At 35.9% G+C, this 25,685-nt stretch overlaps 3 protein-coding genes across 5 annotated transcripts; 2 read left to right on the top strand and 1 right to left on the bottom strand.

Annotated features, from left to right (window-relative positions):
* Positions 1–490: 490 nt before the first annotated feature.
* LOC103416903 (biotin carboxylase 1, chloroplastic) lies at positions 491–7,112 on the top strand. Of its 2 annotated transcripts, XM_070816212.1 has the most exons (17): positions 491–571; positions 608–667; positions 1,241–1,328; positions 1,904–2,232; positions 2,662–2,803; positions 3,530–3,628; positions 3,729–3,785; positions 4,507–4,578; positions 4,834–4,923; positions 5,053–5,112; positions 5,285–5,470; positions 5,570–5,662; positions 5,741–5,822; positions 6,060–6,166; positions 6,265–6,340; positions 6,595–6,704; positions 6,806–7,112. In XM_070816212.1, the coding sequence occupies exons 3-17, from the start codon at positions 1,284–1,286 to the stop codon at positions 6,842–6,844; spliced, it is 1,587 nt and encodes a 528-aa protein (XP_070672313.1). In that variant the 5' UTR covers positions 491–571; positions 608–667; positions 1,241–1,283; the 3' UTR covers positions 6,845–7,112. The 2 variants fall into 2 exon arrangements, with proteins under 2 accessions (XP_070672313.1, XP_028951566.1); XM_029095733.2 differs by having other exon boundaries at positions 544–1,027.
* Positions 7,113–10,109: 2,997 nt separating this feature from the next.
* LOC103404069 (uncharacterized) lies at positions 10,110–12,928 on the top strand. Its single transcript, XM_029096297.2, has 3 exons — positions 10,110–10,365; positions 10,456–10,542; positions 12,770–12,928. The coding sequence occupies exons 1-3, from the start codon at positions 10,252–10,254 to the stop codon at positions 12,779–12,781; spliced, it is 213 nt and encodes a 70-aa protein (XP_028952130.1). The 5' UTR covers positions 10,110–10,251; the 3' UTR covers positions 12,782–12,928.
* Positions 12,929–14,087: 1,159 nt separating this feature from the next.
* Positions 14,088–18,162, bottom strand: LOC103404068 (FCS-Like Zinc finger 14-like). 2 transcript variants are annotated; one of them, XR_011577620.1, is made up of 3 exons: positions 17,024–18,122; positions 14,346–14,588; positions 14,088–14,295 (listed from the first exon to the last, which is right to left on the bottom strand). XR_011577620.1 is itself a non-coding variant. In XM_070816211.1 (2 exons), exons 1-2 carry the CDS (start codon positions 17,572–17,574, stop codon positions 14,429–14,431), a joined length of 711 nt encoding a protein of 236 aa, XP_070672312.1. In that variant the 5' UTR covers positions 17,575–18,162; the 3' UTR covers positions 14,088–14,428. The 2 variants fall into 2 exon arrangements, 1 of the variants encoding a protein (XP_070672312.1); XM_070816211.1 differs by having other exon boundaries at positions 14,088–14,588; positions 17,024–18,162.
* Between the last annotated feature and the right edge of the window lie 7,523 nt (positions 18,163–25,685).

Below are 25,685 nucleotides of genomic sequence, written 5' to 3'. Positions count from 1 at the left end.
TGATCTTTCATTTTGTGATCTTGTTTTAGAACGTGTTTTGTGCACACTAGACATTTTTTTAAACCTTGTTTATTACTTCTAGATTCTAATGATTATTCATGCTTATTTTCCTCCTAATAATTTATCTTGTATTCAATAAATGGCTTTCGTCACCCTCAGGTGTCGGCCAGAACGTGCCTATCTGGATATTCAGGGAATATCAGGGTCGAGACGTGTCAACTTTATTACTTCATGCAAGAAGCACATAACTAGTGCTTCTTTAAGTACTTTTGAAACCAAAATTATTTTCTCTTAAAAAGCTTTTAGTTATTTTAAAAGCATTTTCAAACAAGCCAATAAGTGCTATAGCCATTAATAAGCCCAAAAAATTATGTTGTCAATACGACGTACACTCATACGTAGCCATTATACGGTGTTCATTTAAATCGTACCACGTGTAAAGTGTCTTACTAATCCACGTGTTAGTGATACGTAGACATTCATGGCATCGTAACACCGCCACCGTGGATGAAAACTAAGCGGCAGTGGCGGCGTAGTAGCCGTGCAGTCCAACTAGCTCTTCACCGTCAGCCGTCCTTCACTCCTCTTCCTCTCATCATCTCCCAGCTCGCCCCACTCCTTCTTCATTGGCACGGTCAACAGCAACAGTAACCTAAAACCATTGCAGGTCAGTCTGTGAATTCAATTTAATGTTTTGCTTTTCGTTTTATTTCTCTGTTTTGGGGAATATGGATAGAGAGGAGTGGAGGGCCGCCGGGGATGGGGGAGGGCGGCGGCTTCCAGGGCTGGCGGTGGTTTTCCCATTTCCTTGTAGGCGGAGATTTCAAATTTCAATCACTCACTCCCCTCGTTTTCATCGACAACTCTACTCTCTTTATATCTACCCTCGGTCCTTCCCACCTTCCCACCTTCCCACTTCGCATTTCTCTCTCTCTCTCTCTCTCTCTCTAGACCTCTTGGGTACCAAAGAGGCTTCCTTTTCTTGTTCTTCATCCAATCTGAGCTTGATCTGAGCCAATTGAGAAAGGTATTTCCCTGTTTCAGTGTCAAATTTTAGCATTTGAATCGTTTCGCAATGGCAGCAACTGCCCCTTTTTTGGGTTGTGATTTCATTCTACGATAGAATTAGAATCATGTGAATGGTTGATTCCTGCTTAGCTTCTTCTCGATTTTGTGGAATGAGAGTGTTACAATTTCTAACAAATTATGCTGTTTTTCTGTTGTTCTTCTGCAATGGCAGTGACTGGGATATTTGGTGTAACACATATCGCTTTGTTTTGAAAATGGATGCCATAATGCCCATCTGCAAGACTGTCACGCCAACTCCGGTAAGTACCTCTGTTGCCCAATGCTTATTTCGTTTTTTGAATTGGGTTTGGGTTTCAAATGTTGCGTGGTGTTCTGATTAATTTTAATTGGAGTGGTTAATCAATTGATCTTAGTTTGGATATGATCGGTGTGATAGTGAATTGTTCAAGCTATATATATATATATATATATATATATATATATATTGAAATGGATCGACTTTTCAAATGCATGTTAGTTAGTTTGAGGTTTGGTTTAATTTCTTAGGTACTTCATTGGGTCTCTTTTTATAACTATATAGACCGAAGAATGTGGCTTCGTAGATAAGTACCTTCCAGTGCTGTGGAGAAGCTCAAAACTTTACCTTGCTTATCCAATGCATCAAAACCGAAGATAATAGAACGATTATAACTCATTAGGGGAAAGTAACATATTGGAATTCCTAGATAAATAGCGTTGCAAAACAAATGAGTTGTGATTGTTATATGTTCTTCAGAATCCTGTTCGTTATTGCTTCTGTTATGATCTTCAGACATGCTTTGTGGTTTATTTGCAATTTTCTTTACATTTGTTTTTCGTTTTCTTCTGTCAACAGAAGGGCTTATTTTTTGGGAGAACTAGAGAGATCCGGAGCTCCCAATGTAGCTTTATGGTGGGAAATAAAGTCAACTTTTTAAGGCAGAGAGCTCCGGGTGCTCAAGTTAGTATTAAATCCAGGAGGCATGGGGGAGCTCTTCATGCTACATGTCGTGCTGAAAAAATTCTGGTGGCAAATAGAGGGGAAATTGCTGTCCGCGTTATTCGAACAGCCCATGAGATGGGAATACCTTGTGTGGCTGTTTACTCAACAATAGACAAGGATGCACTTCATGTGAAATTGGCTGATGAATCAGTTTGCATTGGTGAAGCAGCAAGCAGTCAATCGTAAGTGGCTGATCAGTTTAATTTCTTTTTTACGCTGTTCTTTGTCCTTCTCCCCCCTATCATAACTTTCACAAAGGAGTCCTTATGCCGGAAAGAAGTCGAGGATGAAAGTAAATACATAATAACATCATTGATAGATAATCATTGTTTATAAGGATGTGATATAAAGAAACTGCTAACAAAGATTGTAGTTGTAATAAACCAATGGTTTTAAATGCCTTATGCCTTTTGGTTAGCATGGCATGACAAAGGATGTGACCTAGCCCCTCCATGCTCATTTGAATTGTGCCGTGCTCAAGCTGGCCTGCCCTGTTTTACTACTTTCCTGTGAACACATTCTTTATCTTAAGAACATAATAATTTTATGACCCAGTTTCTGTTACAGATGATAATGATTAAACTTGGCCATTTTGATATATCTTTCTGCAGGTACTTAGTTGTTCCAAACGTTTTATCTGCTGCCATCAGTAGGAAATGTACAATGTTGCATCCAGGATATGGTTTCCTTTCTGAGAATGCGTCATTTGTTGAAATGTGCAAAGAACATGGAATCAATTTTATTGGGCCTAAGGTCAGTACTTCAAGTAAAATAAAATATAACTTTAAACACTTCAAGCTAGGAACTGTTCTCTTATTTCTAATTTTTAGATTTAAATTAGGTGCAGACAAAGATGGTGGCTTCGGTGTGTGATAGCCCCATCCCATTTCAAGGGAATTTCTTTTTCTTTTTACCTCTCATTTCAGCCCTCTCTCTTTTTCCTCCTCTCATTATCTTATTTAGTTCCAAGGCTCAGCTCACCCATTGTGAAGTTCTGGGTTCGTGCCATGTGAACATGATAAGCTAGAGTCCTGTTCTCTTGCTAACATGGTGGCTAAGGATTCATGGCCACATACCATTGGATTTGATATCAAGGGTGGAGAATAAATGGACGTGCTTTTAATGTTTTAATCTCAACCCTTGATATCAATTCCAAGGGTGAGTGACCAAGAGAACATTTCTGTGATAAGTTCATGTGATATATTAGATTGATGTATTAGATAGTTTTTTGGTTATTAATGAAGATTTTTCAACTTCAAAAAAAATTATTTTTTCCCTTAGACAAAAATGATTTTTTTTTTCCTTGAGTTGTATTTTATTCAGTTTTATACAATGTATTTCACTTGTTCCCAACATCTTAGAGTGAACAGTAATTGATCCATTTAGGTGTATAGAAGCATTTGGTTATATTTAGTTGCTTATTAGTTAGTTCATCTTCTCATGGGGGACAAAGTTTGAAAATCTGATTACAATTTGCAGCCCGAAAGCATCCGTGTTATGGGTGATAAATCGACTGCCAGAGACACAATGAAGAAAGCAGGTGTTCCAACTGTACCAGGAAGTGATGGATTACTACAGGTATCTACTTTAACCTTAGGTATTATAAGTTTCAACACCTCCAGGAATAGGGTCTCATATAATTGATTTTACGTTAATTGTAATCATTTTTCCTTCACAGAGCACAGAGGAAGGAATCAGGCTTGCGGATGAGATTGGTTTTCCTGTTATGATCAAAGTAAAGTATCTTGTCCTATTATGTTTTATGATAATTAAAACTCATTGTACCTTGCCGTGTCATAGAATTTAAAGTGCTCACCTTTTAATGTTAACTGTGAAAGTTCAAAAGTTAAACATATTCCTAATTTACCAAGTTTCTTTTCCCGTTCTATAAAAAGGAAACTAATGATTTAATATAGTAGAATTATTTCTTTAACTTCTTTTCAATTGTAAACTGAAGTTAATTGAGAGGAACACATGCCTATTACATATAATAGCTGCTCACGAATTGTATCTGTTTGACACTACCCAATTTCCTTTTTATAATGCTAAGCTATGAAGATGTACCAACTCAATGAAGCTAGAAGAAAAGTTTTGCAGGTTTTAGTTTTGAGTTTGAGTCAAGCATGGAGTTTCTTTCAGAAATTTAAGTTTGTTGCTTAGTTCCTAGTAACTATAGTGAGTTGTAACTGTTACCTCCAATCTTTGGATGAGGCCGTTTCATCATTTGGTAAAAATAAATCTAAATGATCTCAGTTACTAGTGTGCTATATTTAAACTCTAATGAATCAGATGTAAGACTTGAATGAACTAAAAATAAAGTTTCATGACAGGAATGGCTATTTAGTATTCTGGTGTTTCATTAATATTTTCTTTCAAACTCTGGGTTAAGGAGAGCCAATATAGAATTTTGTCTGTTATTGTTTCTGTTAAATGATAAGCATGTTTTGCTATTTAAGGCCACAGCAGGAGGTGGAGGACGTGGTATGCGTCTTGCTAAAGAACCTGAGGAGTTTGTGAAGTTGTTACAGGTACTGCACCTAATGCCTTGTCTTCTTATTTTGTTACTTTGCTGATTCCTTCTTTTTTTTGTTGATCTTCTCTAAAAGTGTTTCTTCGTTCATCTTCAGAGATATTGTTTTGTGTTAAATAAAGTTATCACTATAAATTGTATGGTTGGGTTCTTAGTTTAGTTGGTCTTGTTATCTTTAAATGAATATTAAATTTTTGTAATATATTGCTGCTTCCGTCTTCATATTTCTCTGCCTCAATTTGATTGTTTGCAGCAAGCAAAGAGTGAGGCTGCAGCTGCTTTTGGAAATGATGGAGTTTATTTGGAAAAGTACATCCAAAATCCTAGACACATTGAGTTTCAGGTAATGTGCTTGTAAAAGTTCCTGATATTGTGTATGGTGATACATCGTATGTTCTGGATTATTGTTAGTATTCATTTTGACATTTGATGCCAACCTGCAATCTCTTGATTTCTCCCTTGTAAAAAACAGGTTCTTGCAGATAAATATGGCAATGTTATTCACTTTGGAGAGCGGGATTGCAGCATCCAGGTACTTTAACCAGCCTTATTAGTTGCATGAATCACTGTGAAAGTTTATTTCTATTATTAGAATACAGCTGTCTTCTAGTTATTATCCATTCATCCTCTATTCTTTTCTGAGAAATGCAAAACTCAATGACACCTGCCAAATTGTTTACATGTTCTGAATGTAACATTAACAGAGAAGGAACCAAAAGCTCCTGGAAGAAGCACCTTCCCCTGCATTGACCCCAGAACTGCGGAAAGCTATGGGTGATGCAGCAGTTGCAGCAGCAGCATCAATTGGCTACATTGGTGTTGGAACCGTTGAATTCCTTTTGGATGAAAGAGGTTCCTTTTACTTCATGGAAATGAACACTCGGATTCAGGTTAAACTAATATTTTTAAGTTTTGAGGGTTGCTTTGACTGGTATTAAAAGTTTGCTTAGCTATGCCAAACTAAAATCTTTTTGCCAATGGAACCACAGGTTGAGCATCCTGTGACAGAAATGATTTCCTCTGTTGATTTGATTGAAGAACAAATTCGAGTAGCTATGGGTGAAAAACTCCGATACACACAGGTAATTACGGTAGTGTAGTTTTCAAGACACATCTGATGCTTTTTGTTCAATGTCTGACGGAGATGGTTCCATCTACAGGAAGATATAGTGCTCAGAGGACATTCAATTGAATGCCGTATCAATGCAGAAGATGCTTTTAAAGGTTTCCGACCCGGGCCAGGTATGTCCTTGGTTATTGCTTAGTACAGCATGACACTTATGCTACATTTGGTATTTTTCGTTATTCTGTATTGGCTCTATGTGATGCAGCCAAACCCTGATGATATAGGGTTCTAAGTTAGTTCAGCACTTAAAGAATTCCATTGATTTAACTCGGGTTGCGCATGCACTGGATTAACAATGACATTATATATTCATTCTATTTTTTAATACATAATCTTCTGCCTTTTTTAAACAGGAAGAATAACAGCCTACTTACCATCTGGAGGTCCCTTTGTTAGAATGGATAGCCATGTTTATCCTGATTACGTGGTTCCTCCAAATTACGATTCCCTTCTTGGAAAGGTTTGTGGCCCATATACATCAGCAATATGAAATTATAGCTTTCAGGTTTATTGATCCAAATTCTAGTAACTGAGGCAATTATTGCTCCCTTGGTGTAGCTTATTGTTTGGGCACCAACAAGAGAAAAGGCAATTGAGAGAATGAAGAGGGCTCTTGATGACACTGTTATAACAGGTAAATAGTAATAAAGTCAATTTGAGTTACTTTTTATGTCAGTATGATTGAACTTTGTGTAGAACAAACTTAGTGTGAGCCAATTAAATTTAAGCTGTGATATTAATAGAATCAAAGGGGCAGCATTTTTTTTTTTTTTTTTTTGTTGATGTTTTATTTGAAGTTTCAGGTTGCTTTAATTCATGTTGTAAATCTGGAACATTCCTTTTTCGTTGTTCATGGCAGTTGATGTAGTTATTGCCTTTGTTCCGCAGGGGTTCCCACAACCATTGAATACCATAAACTTATCCTGGATATAGAGGATTTCAAAAATGGCAAGGTCGATACTGCTTTTATTCCAAAGCATGAAGAGGAGCTACAAGCGGTAAGAAGCTAGTCTAACCCGGAACACAAATTTACTGGCAAGCCTTCGATTTTCCATTATGGGTTCTCATATTTACTAATGCCTCTTTCATGTGCCAACAGCCCCAACATTTGGTGCCTGCAGCCGCTGCCAAGAACTAGCCGGTGCATCTGCTTACATGGATGGCTCTTGAATTGCTACTATCTGGTCTCGTCGACAACATTAAAACAGAAAATATTTTGCTTTTTTATATTTGAGTTATTTTAAATTGTGGCATTCTTTTACTTGATAGAACTAGTAACACTAGTGACATGCCTGGCATGTGAGCATTTCATTTGAAATTTTGACATGTTCATTTGTTCAGTTGGGTACACAAACTTGTAGTGGGTTGCGCAAACTATTTATATGAAGCAAGATCCTTTTTCATGATTTAGGTTTAATCCTAATACCATTTTTAAGGTTTCACTTTTTTCTGGATTTTATTCTTGGGTTGTTGGCTGAAATCAATCTTTGAATGATGATATTATAAGGTGTAGTGGCATTCAAATAAGGCAAGGCAATGCTCCCTAATGCTGTGCTTCCACAGGTGGAAGACCAACCTTCCTCACACTTGGACTTAGCCCAATGTCAATGGAATGTCGATGGGTCCAAGCCGAGAAGGGTACGCTTAACGGTCAATAGGTACCTAGTTAGCTAAATCAAGGTCCATTTAAGTGTTAAACATGTGTTAATTGAAGCGGTGAGTGGTTGTGTTTGTGCTAGTATTGGTGAGTGAAGTATCCATAGGCCATTGACTATCCCTTTTCATCTCCTTACTATTAAGTGTTTCTCTCCGATTCTTGCTCTTACACCTACAATTTTCAAATCGTGAATTCCACATCCTCGCTTCCTTTAGGTAACGAGTTCCCGAAGTCCTCCTAAGGCATTTTGCCGTTTTAAGAGGGAGAAATCCCCAGGAATACCAAGGTTTTTTCTGGATCATCCCTTTGAAGAGCATATATTTCATTTTGAGAGAGATGAAGACGGGGCATTGATATGGAGTTTATGTGATACCCAACTGAGCAATTTGTGAACGTCTAAGGGAGTGTTAAAGAACATTTAAGTCCTTCCACTAATTGGTGTAACTGTTGTAATGACCATTGATTTTTCAGTTGAATAGGTCATTCATTCTTCAATTGATTAGTCAGTTGATCATTTCTATTGAATTAAGGATATTTATGTAATTTACCAGGATAGCCACGCCACTGTATAAAAGTGGTTATATCTCACATTTTAACACATTCTCTAATAAATTAGATTAACCAAATTCCAACGACAACGAAATGAGGGGAAAACTAGGGTTAGTGTTAGGGTTTCCGATTGAGAATTTGGAGCACAATTGCTCGATCCCCGTTGCCTAATCAGTTTTGCTGAGTCGTTCTTGGTAACATGTGTTGACGATTAAAATCCAACTATCATGATTACAATTTAGGGTTTGTGGATGTGGTTTACTCGATCTTTCAATCGTAATCATGAGGATGTTCAAATTCAATTGGGGTGGGTTCAAAAGGGTAGTCTGTTTGCTTAGGCATAGCTATTGTGCGCAGCATCATTGATGATGCACAGACGTTTGAGAGCCCCAAGGCTCGTGGCAAAAATGAAAATGAAAAAAACATAAATTGTCATAAACAAATTCAAGATGTACATCACAATTTATTATGGGATTTACATTTTAAAATAACAGTAAACTCATTCTATATAGCTTTTATTAATACAATCGATATTTCTAGTCTAAATAATTGAAATCTAACAAAGAGAAAAAGTTGCATAAATCGATCTATACAGAGATTCTAAAACTTCAAAATTACTATCCTCAAAATCACAATTCTTCCCTCAAAAAGATATTATTTTGTCTAAGATGGCATCTTAGTGTTTTAGTCAGAATAGTAAGTAGGAGAAAGATTGGGGGTGGGTTCGGTTTCATTCGGTTCGGTTTAGTTTTCTTTCGATTTTTTTCGATTTGGTTTGTTCGATTCGGTTTCAGTTTTTTATTTATAAAACTCGATCTTTCTATAATATGAAAATTAGAAAAGATGCTTGCATTGGTAGACTAATAATAAGAAAATAGGGAAAGTGGAAAGATAGAGTTGTACATTTACTTGATCATCTAAACCAAACATATTCTATCAACAACCTCAATTGTAAAGAAAAATGATCACCGTATCCATTCTAAAAACAAACAAATGGAGAAGTTTTTCCAAGTTCCAAAGCCTCCAAAACTTTCTTTTATAACCAATCGAATATCATTATAATTGTATGAAGTATGCTCCTTGAAAAAACCCTAATCTTAGTTTCAAGCTTGGCAACAAAGATTCACAAAAGAAACATCATGGGCATATATTCATAAAGTGTAAAAGGATAGTTTTCAGAAAAGAAAAAAAAAATGTAAAAGGAATCGGTTTTGTTGGATTCAGTTCGGTTTCTGAACCTCCAAATTTGAAACCGAACCAATAAAGTTCGGTTAGGTTTCGGTATTTTATTTTATTTTTCGGTTTTTTATATTCCGAAATATATTCCCCGTTTTTGGTTGCGCAAAACAAGAAGAGAATTGTGATTAGGGATGGACAATGGTTATGCGGGCGGGTAACCGCGGTTAATTTACCCATAACCGTTTATGCTCATACCCGCATAACCGTTTACCCGTTAGGTAATTGCCTAAACGGTTATACCCATACCCATAACCGTTTATAAACGGTTAACTATACCCATAACCGCATACCCATTTAATCGTAACTGTTTAATACCCGTTTACCTATTTATCCTTTTTAACCCGTTTATCTTCCTTTTTTTACCATTACCATTTTTTCACCCGTCTACATGTTTTTTAACAACTTGAAAATTAAAAAAAAATTGTCATAATTTTTTTTTTGACAATTAAATACCGTTATAGGTACATTCATCATACATTTCCATATTTTAATTTTAAAAGTCCTTATACCATTCCAATAATTAAAATAATAGTTTACGAACGATATTTTTAACTGTTACCAATGAAGGTAAATATAATATTTGCTAAGTATTATTGGGTTACAAAAATTGTTTAGAAAACATTTTTGTCAAAGCATTTCTGTCAATTTCACAGTTACCCGCAAGGAATTTAAATTAATTTGGCCAATTCCTTAATGATGAGAATCATCATTCCTGTAGTAGTGTTATTGAGAAAATGACCGATGAATTCCTTGCTAATTTATTGGGTGCTAAGTATTATTGGATCGAGAACATGGTTTGTGTTAGTTTTACATATATAAAATAAATGGGTAAACGGTTACCCGTTTATAACCGTAGTTAATATCCATAATCGCCCATTTAAATTTTACGGATAAACGGTTATACTCGTAACCATAACCATTTAATTTAAATGGGCGGTAGCCGCGGATAACCATAACCAATGGATATTTGCCATCCCTAATTGTGATTGTAGAGTTCGGAGATTCATCTTTCTTGCTGCGTTTCATTTGATGAGCGCACACATAGCGGTTGTAAGATTTCAGAGATTCTCAAAGCCCTAAAAGGAAAACCAAAAAGAAAGATGATGCGAACTCGTTTGGTTTGGTTCGGTGTTGGGTTTTCGCTGACAGGAGCTGCAATTTCTCACCTCGTCTGGAAAGATCTTCTCGTCGACCGTTTCGCTCTTTCCTCCGATGTACGTAACCCATCAACTCTCGTTCTCTCTCTCTCTCTCTCCCTCCCCTTTTCAAAGGTTTCATTTTTTCTTCTATGGGGGATTTTGTAGGTGAAGCAAAAGTTTGATGCTCTTGAAGGTAGAATTGTGAACCTTGAGCGTTCTTTGTCACCAGACCCGAATCATCATCCCGCTCAGGTATTAATATTTATTTATTTATTTACTTTTAATTTCGTTGTTTTAATCTAATGAATTGTATCTGTGATTTGGTTGAATTTCTGATAGTTTTATACATTAGCCTCCGACCCCTTTATGCCAATTATTTTCAGAAATGATTATTACCCAATACCCATCTCAACAATTTCACAATTATCGCAAATGATTATGATATGTTCAATCTACCAATGTCAACGATTTTCTATGTGGGTTTTGGTCATAAGTGCAATTAAAAGAAGCAAGTTTACATTTTTTTGACATGAATTTCGGGAGTCAATTGCAGCACATCGTGATGTTACTTGGGTCTGTGCAAAATGGGAATAACTGAAAAACCAATGTAGATTGTTCATTGTTATGATCTAGGCATGTGAGGATGTGGGCTGTTGTCCTACATCGATAAGTTAAGGGATTTTTGCATGGTTATATAAGGAGTTGGGCTACTACTATTGCCAATTGGTTTTAGGTTCGAACCTCAACCCTTTTTAAGCCTTTTTCCAGGCATAGAAAGGATGTTGGCCTTGGTTATTTATTCTTTTCAACAAAACTAGGCAGAAAATCTTTATAATATGCATTCGCAGATATAATTATTTATAATGGGGTGTGTGTGTGTGTCAGTGAGTAAGTCGATTGGAACCTAATGGAGCCATAAAGTAGATTTCTAAGAGGAGCATTTCGCGGAAAGTTATGGATGGAAGATATTAGTGCTATGTGAATTAAGAGTGTAGTTAGAGAGTAAAATCAAAGAAATGGAAAAAGTTACGACTATAATTCCGTGCTTGGTAGATATCTGAAGTTTAAACTAAGAGAAATAATCAACACTACTGGCAGGAAAAGAGCTTAGATGGGCTTAATAGTGGAGATTGGACGCACATGAACTTTGGAAGGGTAGTTGATGTTTATAAAAGCTCCTAGTAGACATGCATATCACTACCTATCTTACTTTATGTTATAATTGGTATTGGTGTTTTCATTCTATTTTAAAAAACCATATATGTGAAACATCAACAACAACAAAGCCTTTATCTGTGAAACAGCAATTAAAGCATTTCATATAATAATTCGTTTTGACTATGAAATTGCACTTCCCGTAGCTGACCACTTATGCAGTGATTTGGAGTCATATTTCTGTTGTGTTCCATTTGTATCATGGTTTATGAGTTCTTAAAATGGGGATGTGTGTTAACTGATATGAGATGAACAATCTGTCATGTCTGGTTAGCATGGTCATAAGTAACCTAGTGGTTTCAAGTTGTCTCCTCTATGCAGTGTTAATATATGAGCCATGTCCTGCTGACAGCCTCGTGGGGGTGGGAAGGCTGTTAATTTAGTGCAGTAGAGAGGAAGTAAGTATACGGGATTCACTTGGGCATAGGTTTAATTACCGCTTCCATAATTAACGAGAAATTTGTTGGGTTTTTCCAACCATGATGAGTTGTCCTAAGTCTATTAGATTTATAGTCTTAGAGGATTAAATTGTTTACCCAATTGGAGTTGTTTTCCTAATTGAAGTTGTATTCCTAGTTTAAATTGTTTTCTCATTTTAAATTGCCTACCCAATTTTAATTGTTTACCCAATTGAAGTTGTTTACCCAATTGGAGTTAGTATCTCAGTTGGAGAAGGATTCATAACTCGATTCCAATTAGGACTAGTAATTGTTATTGAAAAAGACCCTTATTAAGTCTATATAAAGGGGTTGTTGCACTAGTTTTGAATTGGAGCAAAACAATAAGTTGTGTACCGCTCAAGGTGTCAAAAAGTGAGAGAAGGGCAAAGTGTCTGCGAAAGAAAATAAAAGAGATAAGAGTGTACTAGTTTCTTGTTCTTGTCTTTCAGGTTTTTCGTCAAGTCTTAATCCTAGAGGCTTGGCATGAATTATATGTTGTACTCATTATTGATATAGTGAAAGATTATTGTTGCTGCCCCATGGACATAGGCACATATAGCTGAACCACGTTAATTCTTGGTGTTGTTTGTCATGGTTATTTTGTTTTCAATTTCTGTGTTTTTTCTTCTGTTTTTCTCATTCTTAAACGCAATATTCACAACAAAATTTAATAGAGAATCTTATTATTTCCAACATGGTTACCAGTTGTCATCTGATTCTTTGAGAGTGCTCATAAAAATGGTTTTTTGGATCCATCTTCTAGTCTAACTTTGTTATTTTTTGAACAACTGATTTAGTGATTGCATTTGAATACTATTTGGCAGGTTGAGGACTAGATTTTACTTGGAGCTCCATGAAGTTTTTGCTTGCCTCTTTGTTATTGATTTTCTTTGGTTTCTGATGCTAAGTTGAACTTGATTCATAAAAAACATCACAATGTACTAGCTCCCGACGTCGAAGTCTAAATGTGATCGTTTTACTAATTGCTGCTCATTAACTACAATGCAATTCATTATTTGTTAAATTAGTGACGCGGTTAAATGATTCAAATTTAGTGTTCAAAATTTAGCAAAAACTTGTTCGATTAGTGTTTTATGAAGAACACACATCGACTAAAGAAGAGACTAGCGGATCTTATCTAAACCCCCCATAAACCATGGGTTTGCTAATCCCATCTCCAAAAATGATTGCACGATGCAAGTTTATAAACGCTGCAAGTCCGCAAGCCTATGAGCATGCTTTTGGGCAACTCCATTTCCCATATCTAAAATCTAGCCTTACCGCTACCTAAATCTCAACACCAAAATTCGAAAAAAAAAATTGCAAAACGATAACAACAACAATCCTAATAGAAAAATTCTTCCTTATTCTCGAAAATTCCAAGAAAATTTTCCTTTTTCCCAAAAAATTTCGGAGAGAAATGGATAGAGAAGGGGAGAAAGTAGCTTTGGGACAAAGAGCAATGGAGAGATGGAGACGGAGGAGAGAGTAGTTTTGAGGACGATTTTGCACAGAAAAAAACTATTTTGAAGGTTGTGGTTTTCCAGGACAAATGATGGAGAAAATGAGTGTTATGGGGGACAAAACTAGGAAGTAAAGAAAGAACTCTCCAGAGAGAGTCCAGAGAGAGGTTGGATAAAAAATGAAAATATTGTTGAATTAATAAAGGGGACGGAACGAAAGCGTGTTCTATACACATAAAAAAAGGGTCAAAAGCTTGAATAAAATATATTAAATTAATAATAAAATACTATTGAATGTGTATTAAATAATATAATATTATAATTGTTAATTATCCAGCTTAGTCTAGTCTAAACCAATTCAGCTTAGTCCTAAAAACTAGTAGAGTCTGAGATAACAAACGTCTCTAAAGGGACTGCAAATTGGCTGGACTCTCACTGGTTTAAATATTACCCTATAAATAGACTAGGCCGAATCATGTTCACAGAAACTAGCAGATCATCCCGAAAAATGGGGTGGCCACAGTATTACATATCGTTTAATGTTGTAAGTATTTTTATTTTAGCCGTTAAAAGTTGACTTTCACATTTGTTTAGATATATTATTTCAATGCAACGCAATTTTGAAAAGACTTTTAAAACAAAAATGATACAAAATCCATATGATTAAAACAATACTTAATTAACACTGCGGTCTAATGACGATCTTCTTCATTTCTAAATAACACGTTTCAAGGATAGCGAGTTCGAGACATAATTATTATAACTGACTCAATGCATGACAGACATGACTCCAATTCCCACCCAAATTATCCCCCATCTGCAAAGTTGGTAAAAATCTCCCCCTCAGATTATATGATTTCCCAATTTCTCAATACAACTTGTCCAATCTAATTAAAAAAAAATTCTTGCAAATTGAATTGTAGACTGTAGAGACTGCCTGATTGAACCTTGTCCCAATTTATTCGGATCATGTTTCCCATCCTTTCTTGTATTATTTACTATATAGGTACACCAATACTTTCATGCCACAGCAACCCCGGATAAGAAGACGAGCGGACTGGAGCAGGGAGACACCGAGTACTCAAGCGATTTCAATGCTTCCGATCTGCACTTCTCTTTATGATCATCGCTTCGAATGTGCTTGTCACGGCACTCGGCGCTGCAAAATGCTTTCTCACCCCTGCAGAAAAGGGGAATTGAATGCCTTTGTTAGTGAAGAAAGAATCTAAGTTGCATCAAATGATATAGAAGATGCCAAGTATATTGCAAAGACCCATCCCCCATTTTCAAATTGACTAGTTCATAGCCCTACCATTCGAAAAAGAAAAAAAAATGTCAACACCAAATGCAGTAGCAAACAAGGACCACAATTCCGAAATAAAGTTCTTTCGCTATCTATCGTAAAATATCTCAATTAAGAGATCTAAATACTCAGAAATTGAAACAAAAACAAAACCAGCTGGAATTTTCTCGATCAATAATTGCATCAAAATATCTCACCAGCATGGAGTTTGGAATATTTCTCCAATAGTGTTCTCTCTCTTAACATAATGCGTATGTCCTTTCGGAAAGCTAACTTTCAGGATTCTAAAACTTTGAGAAATTTCACACATAATTCAAAGATGAGCTTTCTATGGACGGTGAACTAAATTTCCAAAAGAGGCTCATCCAATTTCAAAAGATATCGTAAAATATTACACCATCTAAGGCAATTTCTCACAGCGTTTGTGCAGGAAAAAGAAGAATTTAAGCACGTAAGAGAAAGCAGTAGAATTATTAATTGTTAGTACGATTCTCCAAATTATAAATTCTACACATCTGAAAAGCCACTAATTCTCCAACTTTTGCTCAGAAGATTAAGAAGAGAACAACTTTGCTCACTACCTTCAATTAATGTACAACTTTACCACCCTACTCAATGCTATCTACGTGTAACTAGCACGGTTTTATTTATTACAAAAAACTTAACCATACACTATGTATAATAGGCAGACCCGTTCTCCAAGACCACATGGTCCAAGGAAGTTGTGGTCACCCAATGTTTGATCTTAATCCAACAGTAGGTGGTCATTTAGCTTTTGTTGTTGTAATTTCTCCTACGCTGTTGGAATAAGATCAAACGGTGGGTTACCTCAATTTTCTTGGACCATGGGGTCTACGGGAACGGTACTTGTATAACAGGTGGATCCATTAAGTAGAGTGGTGATGCTACACCATGGTAAAAGCAGTGAGCAATTTTTTTTATTTTTTTATTTTTATTTTTTTTCTCCAAAGGAACTGACCACTTTCTTATAGGAATACTAGTAAGAAAGTTATAATAATTAATATATACGCACATATTAACTCGACGGAATCTTTAATACTATAAAACCAAATGACTGCAATCAAAGATGTAACTTGCAAGTGTTCATTAAGGAAACAGCTTGGAGCTGGCATTCCTTCCTAAGTTTCTAAAGATGCATGTTCCAATGAGTCTCAAGAGAAAACAAACATGGCATTACTTCTTAAGCATGCAACAGTCTAATGACATCACATTAACAGACTAATGATTGGTGTACAGCCTGGCATAAATAATTATACTGATATATTCACAAGATTAAGACATTGTCACTAATGATTTTGCTTAATTTTCTGAAATAAGAATCGGTTTCAATACAATCAAATGAGAACCTAAGTTAAGGACTTGAGAGCAAAAACCAATCCACAAGCTACTTATTGATGCTAGAGTACTTAAGTCCAACAGAGAATGACCGACTTAAATTAGTTTGCCTGGCATACTTGTATCGTACTCTTCAAAAGCTTACTGAGAGTACTATTAGCAAGTTGGCGCAACGACAACGCCAGAAGTGGAATATCAACTTAATCAAGCTGAACATTTCATCGAGGACAATAGAGAGAACACAACAATCACATAAGGATTTCCAGTAACATTCTGAAATAATACTTAAAACCTAAAATTATTCTCAAAGGGAAAACAATATTTGAACATCTTCTGCATGAAATCAAGCACACAACGTAAAGGACCAAAGGAGATGACCTAATACGGGGAATAAAGTCATTCAATGACAAACCATAACTTAAAACAGTTAAACCTCAAAATCATGCCACGAAAGGTAACCCTCTACTCAAAAGAAATGATTACTAATATGGGGAGAAATGCTAAAGCTGCTGATGCAGATCCATGAGTAACATCCTCCTGCCTAGACCAACAGCTTACCATAGACCAAAAATTATGTAAAGGATTGGCCAGTTTGTTCAGCATCTACGGTATCATTCTTGAACTTAAAATCTACTTCTAAACTTGAACAAAACCGATGCCTCATACATCTCCAAGAATTGGTCAATTCATAAATGCTAATAAAACAAACATCAGCCTAAGTTCAAATCCCTTCAAAACACAATCTCCCACTAAGACAACATAATCAATATGCCAAACATTAGCCCGTAATCAAAACCATCAACATGGTTCAAAATCCACAATTTCCTAAATCATGCTTCACCGAAATTAATAATCAAAAGGGATTTAATTCATAACAATACATCAAGAGAACTTAAATACATATGTATGTAAGTATATATGTGTGTATGTATGTATGACTTTTGTTTTTCTTTTACCTGTACATGAAAATGTCCAGTCCATGAAGCTGCTTCTTGCAAAGATAACACCAACTGAGAAAATCCGAGGCCCAAAACTCTCTTCCCACTTCACCAACACTCAGTGGAGAAACATAGAACACCCCAGAGGCCACCACCACACCAGCATTAGGATCATCCACAACCCCACTCAGCTCATCATCGAAATAAACCCTTTTCGATGTCAAATTGTTTCCGAAATGCGTAATCACACATGTATAGCTCTCGGACAATTCATCCACCACAGCCCCTGCCCTCTCCACACAAAACCCACCTCTGAAATTAGCTGCGGGCTTAGCTGCAGAGACTATGGGGATCGGGCTCGACCTAGGCGACTTGTCAGACAAAGCCACTTCATTGGGGTTGCCCAAATCAGTCATGGCAGCCACTATTCCAAGCCCAACAACCCCCTCTTGGAAATTTCGGGGGGATTTGATTGCATTTGGGGACTTGTCAGAGGAAATTGACTCGGAAAAAGTAGTAAAAAGTGAGAGACTGATTGTGGGTCGCTTTTTCCCGGAAATGTTCTCCATCTTCCGGGAAAATCTGCAACTGGGTTCTGTTCAGATTCCCTTATTTTTGCTAAATTGAATGATTTGTGATTTTTTGAGCTGAATTAAAGGTGGATTGTCAAAGCAGAGGAAGACCGAGTGCAGAGAAAAGGGTTTTTCTCGACTCTTTAGGAAACCAGGAAAGATTGGAGATCTTAACAGAGAGAGAGAGAGAGAGAGAGGGTTATCTGCAAAACTTGGAGGGAGTGAAGTAGAAGCAATGGATTATGTAGCAAGTAGGAAAAGGATTTTTTTTTTTTTTGGCCAAATTCAGTGCAGCTTTGGCGAGAAGTACTTCCTCTCTCTCTCTCTCTCTCTCTCAAATCTAAAAACTTAAGTGTTTCTAGAGAGAGAAAGAGAGGGCGAGAGAAAGATGCAGAGGAAGATCACCTTTCAGGTCTCTTCTCTCTGGTCTTCTCTAACGCCTCTGGTTTCACAGGAAAGGGCAAATATAAACACTTTGCTCTACCATTAATAAATTTAATTTTTTATTAATTTTGCAAAATAATACAGAAAAATAATTTTCCTTTGTTTTTTTTGGGCAAACAGTACAGAAATAATTGACTCCGGAGTTCGACAGTACGTAATAATTGGTGGTTGTCACTTTTCTTATTCTTTATTTATTTTTATTTTTTTGTCAATTGCCCCCTCCATGTTTTGGTTAATGAATTATGTTGTTAGATTCTTTTGAAACTTTTTCATTTGTGTCCACACAGAAACGAAATTTAAAAGGAACACTTTGGATGCGGTCCTTAACTATCAATATTTTTTTATTGAAACCTTGTTAGATTTTAGTTTTTTATTGAGGTCCCTGACATTAATGTAATAATGTAAGTTATTATATTTTTTAAATTAAAAATTAAAAATTGAAAATTGTAATTGTTTATATTAATGAGATTTTAAATAAAACCCATAATTTATGGGATTAAAAATAATAAAATATAAATTATACTCTCTATTGTATTGTGTGTGTGTGTGTACATATATGTATGGGTACATTAACCAAAATTAACAAAAAACGTTATTGTACCAAAATATGGATACATTCTCAAATCAACGAAAAGAATGTACCCATATAAGTTTAAACATGGATTAAAAAATTTGAAAGGATTTTATATTAAAAAAAAGGGTACATATTAAATATAACAAATTGATATATTTGAGAATGGGTACATTTAAGATTAAAAAAATTGAAAAATTATATGAATGGGTACATTTAAGATTAAAAAATTGAGAATCTTTTTATATATAAAAAAAAACTAATAGGTACAAACTTAATTTAATTTAATTTATTATTATTTTGGAAATGTTTGAATTGAAAATTAATTAGAAGTTTAATAGAGGTGTGAGTATTAAACCCTAAATTAATTACTAATTTTTATATTAAAAAATTATATAATAAACATGTAAATTCATTATCACATTAATGCTAGGGACTTGAATCAAAATTTGAGAACTAATAAGGTCTTAGTCAATGAACAGTAAGAACTAGGGACCGGATACTAATTTTTCCAAATTTAAAATGACTACTTCTATATTTGTTGTTTACCAAACAGACCAAAATACTGGTTTCCAAAACAAAAAAAAAAAAAAAAAAAAAAAACAGACCATAATATTTGTGAGTGAGTTTCTTCAAAAAATGAGTTTCATCCTGTTTGGTATTATTAATTTATTTTTTTTTTTAAATATTGTTTTACTCAGTTTAGCAATACCATTATTTGATAAAAAATTTAAAATCAATGACCTTTAGAAGGTTCAAAAGGTTATTTAACTACTGAGAATACGACTCTCGTTTTCTTAAATAATACACAACGTTGTAATAGATAGATTGATGCTTCACATTTTGTCGAAATCAAATTTCAATTTGATGAATTTTTGGTTAATTGACCAAATCTAAGTTAAGTAATCATTCGAGAACAAATAATCCAATTTTCTTAAATAAAAAAAAAAGAGAAAAACAAATGTTACTTTTTCTTGACTATTCTTATTCTTTGTAGCAATTATTGATTTCAAATTTTTTAAATATCTCTAGTGGTAATTATAAGTTAATACCACTCTATTTCTTATGAATGACAAATTCGATAATTTAACCTACCAAGCATTATTTTTTACTCTAGGAAAACTTTTACTTTGAATTGAAGGAAACGTATCAAATCAAATTAAAGATTTTAATGCTAAGAGATTCTCTTAGGTCCCCTAAACAAAACAAACCACCCCCAATCATATCAAATTAAAGATTGTAATACTAAGAGATTCTTTCAGGTCCCCTAAACACACAATCACATTTGGTTGCATTGGATGAGAAATTTTCTGACCTTCCTTTGAATTACACTTTTCTCATGATAATTCGTCTTTTAGGACACATTTAATTTTTATTTTTGTGATAAGTGTAGGGTTTGATTTACTCAAGTATAACTCAAGTTGAATACTGGCGTGTTTGTTTGGCCTCCTTAAGTTTCACTGGACTGGCTAGGATTACTAGTCAGTGAAATCCCATGTTTGTTTACAGGGAGGAATAGGTTTAATGAGACTAAATGGGACTTGCCTAGACTAAGCGCCTCACTAGGCTGTCTTAGCGAGGCTGCCTCCCCCCCCCCCCCCGGTGCCGCCTCGAAAATTGGGCGGATTGCTAAGATCACCTCTGCTTTGCCCCTCCCCTGTTCACCCATTTGCAAGTTCTCCACTTTGTATATGTTGACTCCTATTTTTTTTTCTTCCCAGAAAACTCATTTTCTCTCAGAAACTCATTATTTGTGAAAGCCATTCCGTGGAGTTTTGTAAACCCATTTCGTGGAATTTTGCAGCCTATTCCTTTTCAAAACCAGATTCAACTCCCAAAATTTGAACCCAGAAAATCCAAAAAAGTCAGAAACCCAGAAAACCCAAAAAAGCTACAAACTGAGAAAACCCAAAAATCGAAACCAGATTCAACCCCCATCTCCCACCTTCGAGCCAATCACACATGCACCCCACCTTGACTCCTAAATTTTCATTCTCTTTCTTGCTCTTTGGTTTGATTTTAAGAATTGCAATGGATTTATTAGGAAGCAAAGAGGGCAAGAGGAAGATTACGAAGAGGCAGAGAGAGAGAGCTTTGCAAATTATCTGGGTTCTCATCGTCTAAAAAGTAATTGACAAACTTTTAGGTGAAGCATTAATTAGGCTTATAAAAATTAAATAACTACTAAATTATATTTCATAATATAAAATTTGTTTGTTTATTGTTTTTCAAGGAAAAAGTAAATTAAAAATGATAAAAAAAATAATTTGAATCCTAAAAATAATTTAGTCTATAGTTTAGTCCGGCACTACACCAAATACTTCACTATCTTTATCCAGTTTAGTCCAAGCCAAGTCAGTCCAATTTAGTCCCGGAAACTAGTCCAGTCCGAGATAATCCGGTGCAACAAACACACCGTTTATGTAATGATTGCATTAGATATAATGTTGAATGTGCTTTATGATAAGTGAAAGTTTTTGTGTTTTACTCGCAATGATATAGTGTTAAATACTTTATGCACTGGTTGCGCTAGAAGCTTTGAACTTTAAAGTTATTTTCTTTTTGCCAAGAATATAAAAAAGTAAACTAAAATCCTTAAGAGTTTTGTATTAACTTCATTTACATAAAACGATCCAGTTCATGTTTTTCATTTACATAAAACCATACACTTCATGTTTTTTTATTGAGAAACTACTACTAAATGGGATCAAGAGAAATCAACTAACATTGATGGATGTTTTTTTTTTTTTTTTGGTTTCAGTTTCTTTGTACAAGAGAATATGGAGGGGAGGTTTATATATATTTTAGCTTTGAGTGTGCATGATAGGCTAATAGTAAGTGAATTACCAATAAATCAAAACTATAAACCCATCACTTATGGTAAACAATGCGTTAAAGTATACTTTCAATACTAAAAAATATCATTTTCCTGACAAATTCTAAGCCGATAAAGTAAAATTTTGTCGGCATAAGAGCTTTCACCTAACGAAATTTTTGCTTTGTCGAGTAAACACACATACTACAGCTAAGATTTCGGCGCACATTTTTCCCAACAACTTAGGTTATTGCCTACGAAATCTTTTGAAGGTAGAGAAGTTCTTAGTCGACAAACTTGATTTCGTTGGTGGGAATTTTTCTGGCTTCTTAAAATTTACATTTTGTTTATTTTTTCTGTAAAAGAAATTTACTTTTTGTTTAGGTCTCGATTTTTCTTCTAATTAAAATAACGTTTGATAACCAATCAACCCTTATTCAGTTTTACCTTCTTTTTTCTTTCTTAATACAACGTGAGAGAATTCGGTGCACAATGAGCCAATCATAATTTGGTGTTGTTGGGGCCCAAAAATATCACACACCAATCCAACTAAGTCTTAAGGCCCAATTGTCATGCAAAGCCTACATTCAAGCCCAAATACATTCCAAGGCACGGGAGCGACGAGGAATATATTTACAAACATGCCATGCCACAGTGATTTAGCTGGATATTCACGTCATGCTCATACCTATTCATCACACCATGCTTCCTTAGTCACTATTCATGCTAAGCCCAATTCACATCGGGGTTTGTCAAGTGAATTGTGGTGTGGATGGTTACAGAAGGTTATCGGGCCTATGTGGAATCGGGATCATGGAAGACTTTGGGCTGCTTGGTGCCCAAAGATCCAAGCTCATACCCTTTGTATTTCATGCAGGCATCAATGAGACAGAATTAGCCTAGTTTACCCCTTTCTCTAACAAGCCAACTCCCTTAGTTAGGATAAAACTAGATTCTTGCATTAAATGCAATTTAAGCCCAGCAAGTCAAGTATTTAATGCTGACTTTCCCTTCCCAACCTGGATTAAATATCATTTTGCTGACAAATTCTATGCCAATAAAGTAAAATTTTGTTGGCACAAGAGCTTTCGCCTGTCGAAATTTTTGCAAGTAAACACGCATATTGCGGCTTTTGGCGCACATTTTTTTCCCAACAACTTAGGTTATTGCCTACGAAATATTTTGAAGGTAGAGAAGTTCTTAGTCGACAAACTTGATTTCGTTGGTGGGAATTTTCCCGGCTTCTTAAAATTTACTTTTTTTTTTTTGTCAAAGAAATTTACTTTTTGTTTAGGTCTCGATTTTTCTTTTAATTAAGACGACGTTTAATAACCAATCAACCCACCCTTATTCAGGTTTTACCTATTTGTTTCTTAATACAACGTGAGAGAAGTCGCTGCACAATAAGCCAATCATAATCTGGTGTCAAACTTGCCATCCACAAGAGTTGAATTTAAGACCTCCTACTTACAAATGGAAACAATATCACTAGATCATATGTAGTAGTACTGCTGCAACACTAATGTGATATCATCACGCTCATGAGTTTAATATATTGAACTCATATGTTTAATTTACTAGTAACACATTCAACTTTTCAGGGCACTATAGGAGTGTGATTCTTGTATAAGTTCAATATCGGCTTATTATGGAAAGCCTAAATGGCTAACTTTGTTGATGCACAAAACCGGAGATCTTGGAACAACGTAAATCCGATCGTGAATCTGCAAGTAATGTAAATAACACAAGATGTATCGTGGTTCACCCCAAGGTTTGGGATACGTCCACACTGATTATGTATTTATCTGAGAGGTGAGGGAGAGATAGCTCTGAGAGTGAGAGCTTTAAGAGGGGGTGAGAGGGCCTAGGAATTGGCCTCCTTCAATTATGAGGGTGATGAGTCCTTTTATAGAATAAGGACTCCTCACTTATTACATATTTGCCCATTTCTTTATCACATAATTACATTTAAGTCCCCCGAGTATTTGTACGAGATCTAAATACGAGGCCTTAAATATGGTATAAACAGTAGTCCCCCAAGTCTTCAGTCAAGAAAGTCTTTTGGCTGGAGACTTGAAATTCAATCCATGTGTGGGCCGAAGTAACTAGATGTTGTCTTAAACTGATGTTCGATATGAGGCGGTGCTCAATCTGAAATGATGCTCAACTACAAGTAGCACATGCTGCTCGGCTGCTCGGCTCGTGGCTTATGTTGCCTTGGTTGGCTCGGCTTGTGGCACTTGAAGGTGATGAGGTCCCTTTTATAGAATAAGGGCTCGCTTCTCAATACATAAAATGATGGGCTAGAGTTGATTCTCGCGGCGAGGCGGTTGCTCAGTAGGCGGCGATGCTCTTTAATGGTGGTGAATGAGTCTCTTTTATAAAATAAGGGCTCGCTCCTCAGTACATAAGTGATGGGTTAGGAGTAATGCTCGCGACGAGACGATTGCTCAGTTGGCGGCGATGTTCTCTAATAATGGTGAGGGAGTCCCTTTTATAAAATAAGGGCTCGTTCCTCAGTACATGAATAATGGGTGCTCTATAATGAAAGTGAGGAAATCCCTTTTATAGAATAAGGGCTCGCTCCTTAATACATAAATAATGGGCTAAGTCCCCCGAGTATTTTTCATGAGGCCCAGTTGAGGCCCAATATATGGTACATAATGTAGTCCCCTAAGTCTTCGATCAATAGAGTCTGTTGGCTGGAGACTTCAAATTGAATCCATGTATGGGCCGAAGTGGCGGTTGTTCAGAGGCGGTATTTGTATACCTTGCACTGAAGCTTTGTAGGTGAAGCTTTGCAAGTGAAGCTTTGAAGCTAGAGCTCTGTAAATGAAGCTTTTGAAGTTGATTGTCATGAGTGATGCTCATGAATGTTTATGTTGATTGACATGAGTGATGCTCATGGATGTTGTCATGAGTGATGTTCATGAATGTTAACATGAGTGATGCTCATGAATGTTGACATGAATGATGGTCATGAATGTTGACATGAATGATGGTCATGAATGTTTATGTATGATTGTCATGAGTGATGCTCATGAATATTTATATATGAATGACATGAGTAATGCTCATGTATAATTTGGAGTACTGGGCGTACTTTTGATCACTTGGTTGGTGGCATGAAGGAGAGTACGGGTTGTATATTTCATCACCTGGTTGGTGGCATGAATGGCTAGTTGCCAAATGATATTAGAGTACGGGATGTACATTTCATCATCTGGTTGGTAGTAATAGTGGCGGGTTGCCGAATAATTGTAGAGTACTAGGCGTACTTTTGATCACCTGGTTAGTGGCTATTTTGGGCTTATGGGCCTTCGCCCTCTACATAACATTCCAGCCCATTTATTTTGGGCTTTGTTGTTTTTTTTTTGGTATTATTATTATTACCCACTGATGGGGTTTATACAGATGTTTCCAAAAGAAACGAAAAATAAATTAAATCATACAAAAACAAGAAAAGTAAACCACATCATTCTGGTGGGGTGTTTATTCCTTACTTTTGCTTTTTCTTTTGCTTTTCTCTTTTCCCTTTTGCTTTCTCAGAAAATGGGGGCATCTTCTTTATTGCTTTTCATTTTTTTTTTAATATTGAGGACGGCAAGCTCCACATTACTGTTAGAAGATCAGACGCTTTGCAATACTAGTGCTGCTGTGGGACTCTTATCTTCTTATTCCCGTGGCTTTTCCCGTTGCTTTTTGGGGAAAGTGGAGCACCATTCATAAAATAATTGAGGAATAATCATAAAGAAAACAATAAAGTCTTATCTTCTGCTAGCCATGTTAAGGCTATCTAGAAGTGGGAAGCCGACCCTCCTTACTGCCCTGGGAGGGCGCCTCAATCATCAGAATAACAACAAGTTCATCTGAGACCTCCTGCAGTCCTGCAGAAAGCTAGTAACCCTACTGACCCCAAGCTTCTGAATTGTATCACCTTTACTTTCCAGGAACTTGTTGAACCAAAGTAACTGAGACAGGATAGACTGAGGAGTGATGTAGACCGTTGTTAGTTTGTGGACTGTTTAACCAAAGTAGTCGTTCATGTCCCCAGTTATCAATGCCTTTGAAGAAGAAACCAATAACCATATTTAGGACAATCAAGTGTGCTATCTACTGTAGATCTTCTTTACCACGTCCAACCAAACCTTTATGTCTCATGACAAACACAGCAAGAGATCCAACTAATCCGAAGACTGCTCCTGATGCACCAACTGCAGGTGCCTTATTGATAGAAGTAGCAGCGAGAGCAACGATGATAGAAACCACGTCAGTAAC

The sequence above is a fragment of the Malus domestica genome, chromosome 16 (assembly GCF_042453785.1).
Source record: "Malus domestica chromosome 16, GDT2T_hap1".
Taxonomy (NCBI): domain Eukaryota; kingdom Viridiplantae; phylum Streptophyta; class Magnoliopsida; order Rosales; family Rosaceae; genus Malus; species Malus domestica.
The sequence above is the reverse complement of the archived record's forward strand: the minus strand, read 5'-3'. Positions and strand labels throughout refer to the sequence as shown.

Excerpts from the sequence above, each read along its gene's own strand:
- LOC103404068 (XM_070816211.1), bottom strand. The coding sequence starts at position 17,574 with ATGGAGAACATTTCCGGGAAAAAGCGACCCACAATCAGTCTCTCACTT. Across the intron at positions 14,589-17,023 it reads CTGGACATTTTCATGTACAG|GGGTGAGAAAGCATTTTGCA; the intron begins GTAAAAGAAAAA and ends CCTTTTCTGCAG.
- LOC103416903 (XM_070816212.1), top strand. The coding sequence starts at position 1,284 with ATGGATGCCATAATGCCCATCTGCAAGACTGTCACGCCAACTCCG. Across the intron at positions 3,629-3,728 it reads GAAGTGATGGATTACTACAG|AGCACAGAGGAAGGAATCAG; the intron begins GTATCTACTTTA and ends TTTCCTTCACAG. Across the intron at positions 4,924-5,052 it reads CTAGACACATTGAGTTTCAG|GTTCTTGCAGATAAATATGG; the intron begins GTAATGTGCTTG and ends TGTAAAAAACAG.
- LOC103404069 (XM_029096297.2), top strand. The coding sequence starts at position 10,252 with ATGATGCGAACTCGTTTGGTTTGGTTCGGTGTTGGGTTTTCGCTGACA. Across the intron at positions 10,366-10,455 it reads GTTTCGCTCTTTCCTCCGAT|GTGAAGCAAAAGTTTGATGC; the intron begins GTACGTAACCCA and ends GGGATTTTGTAG.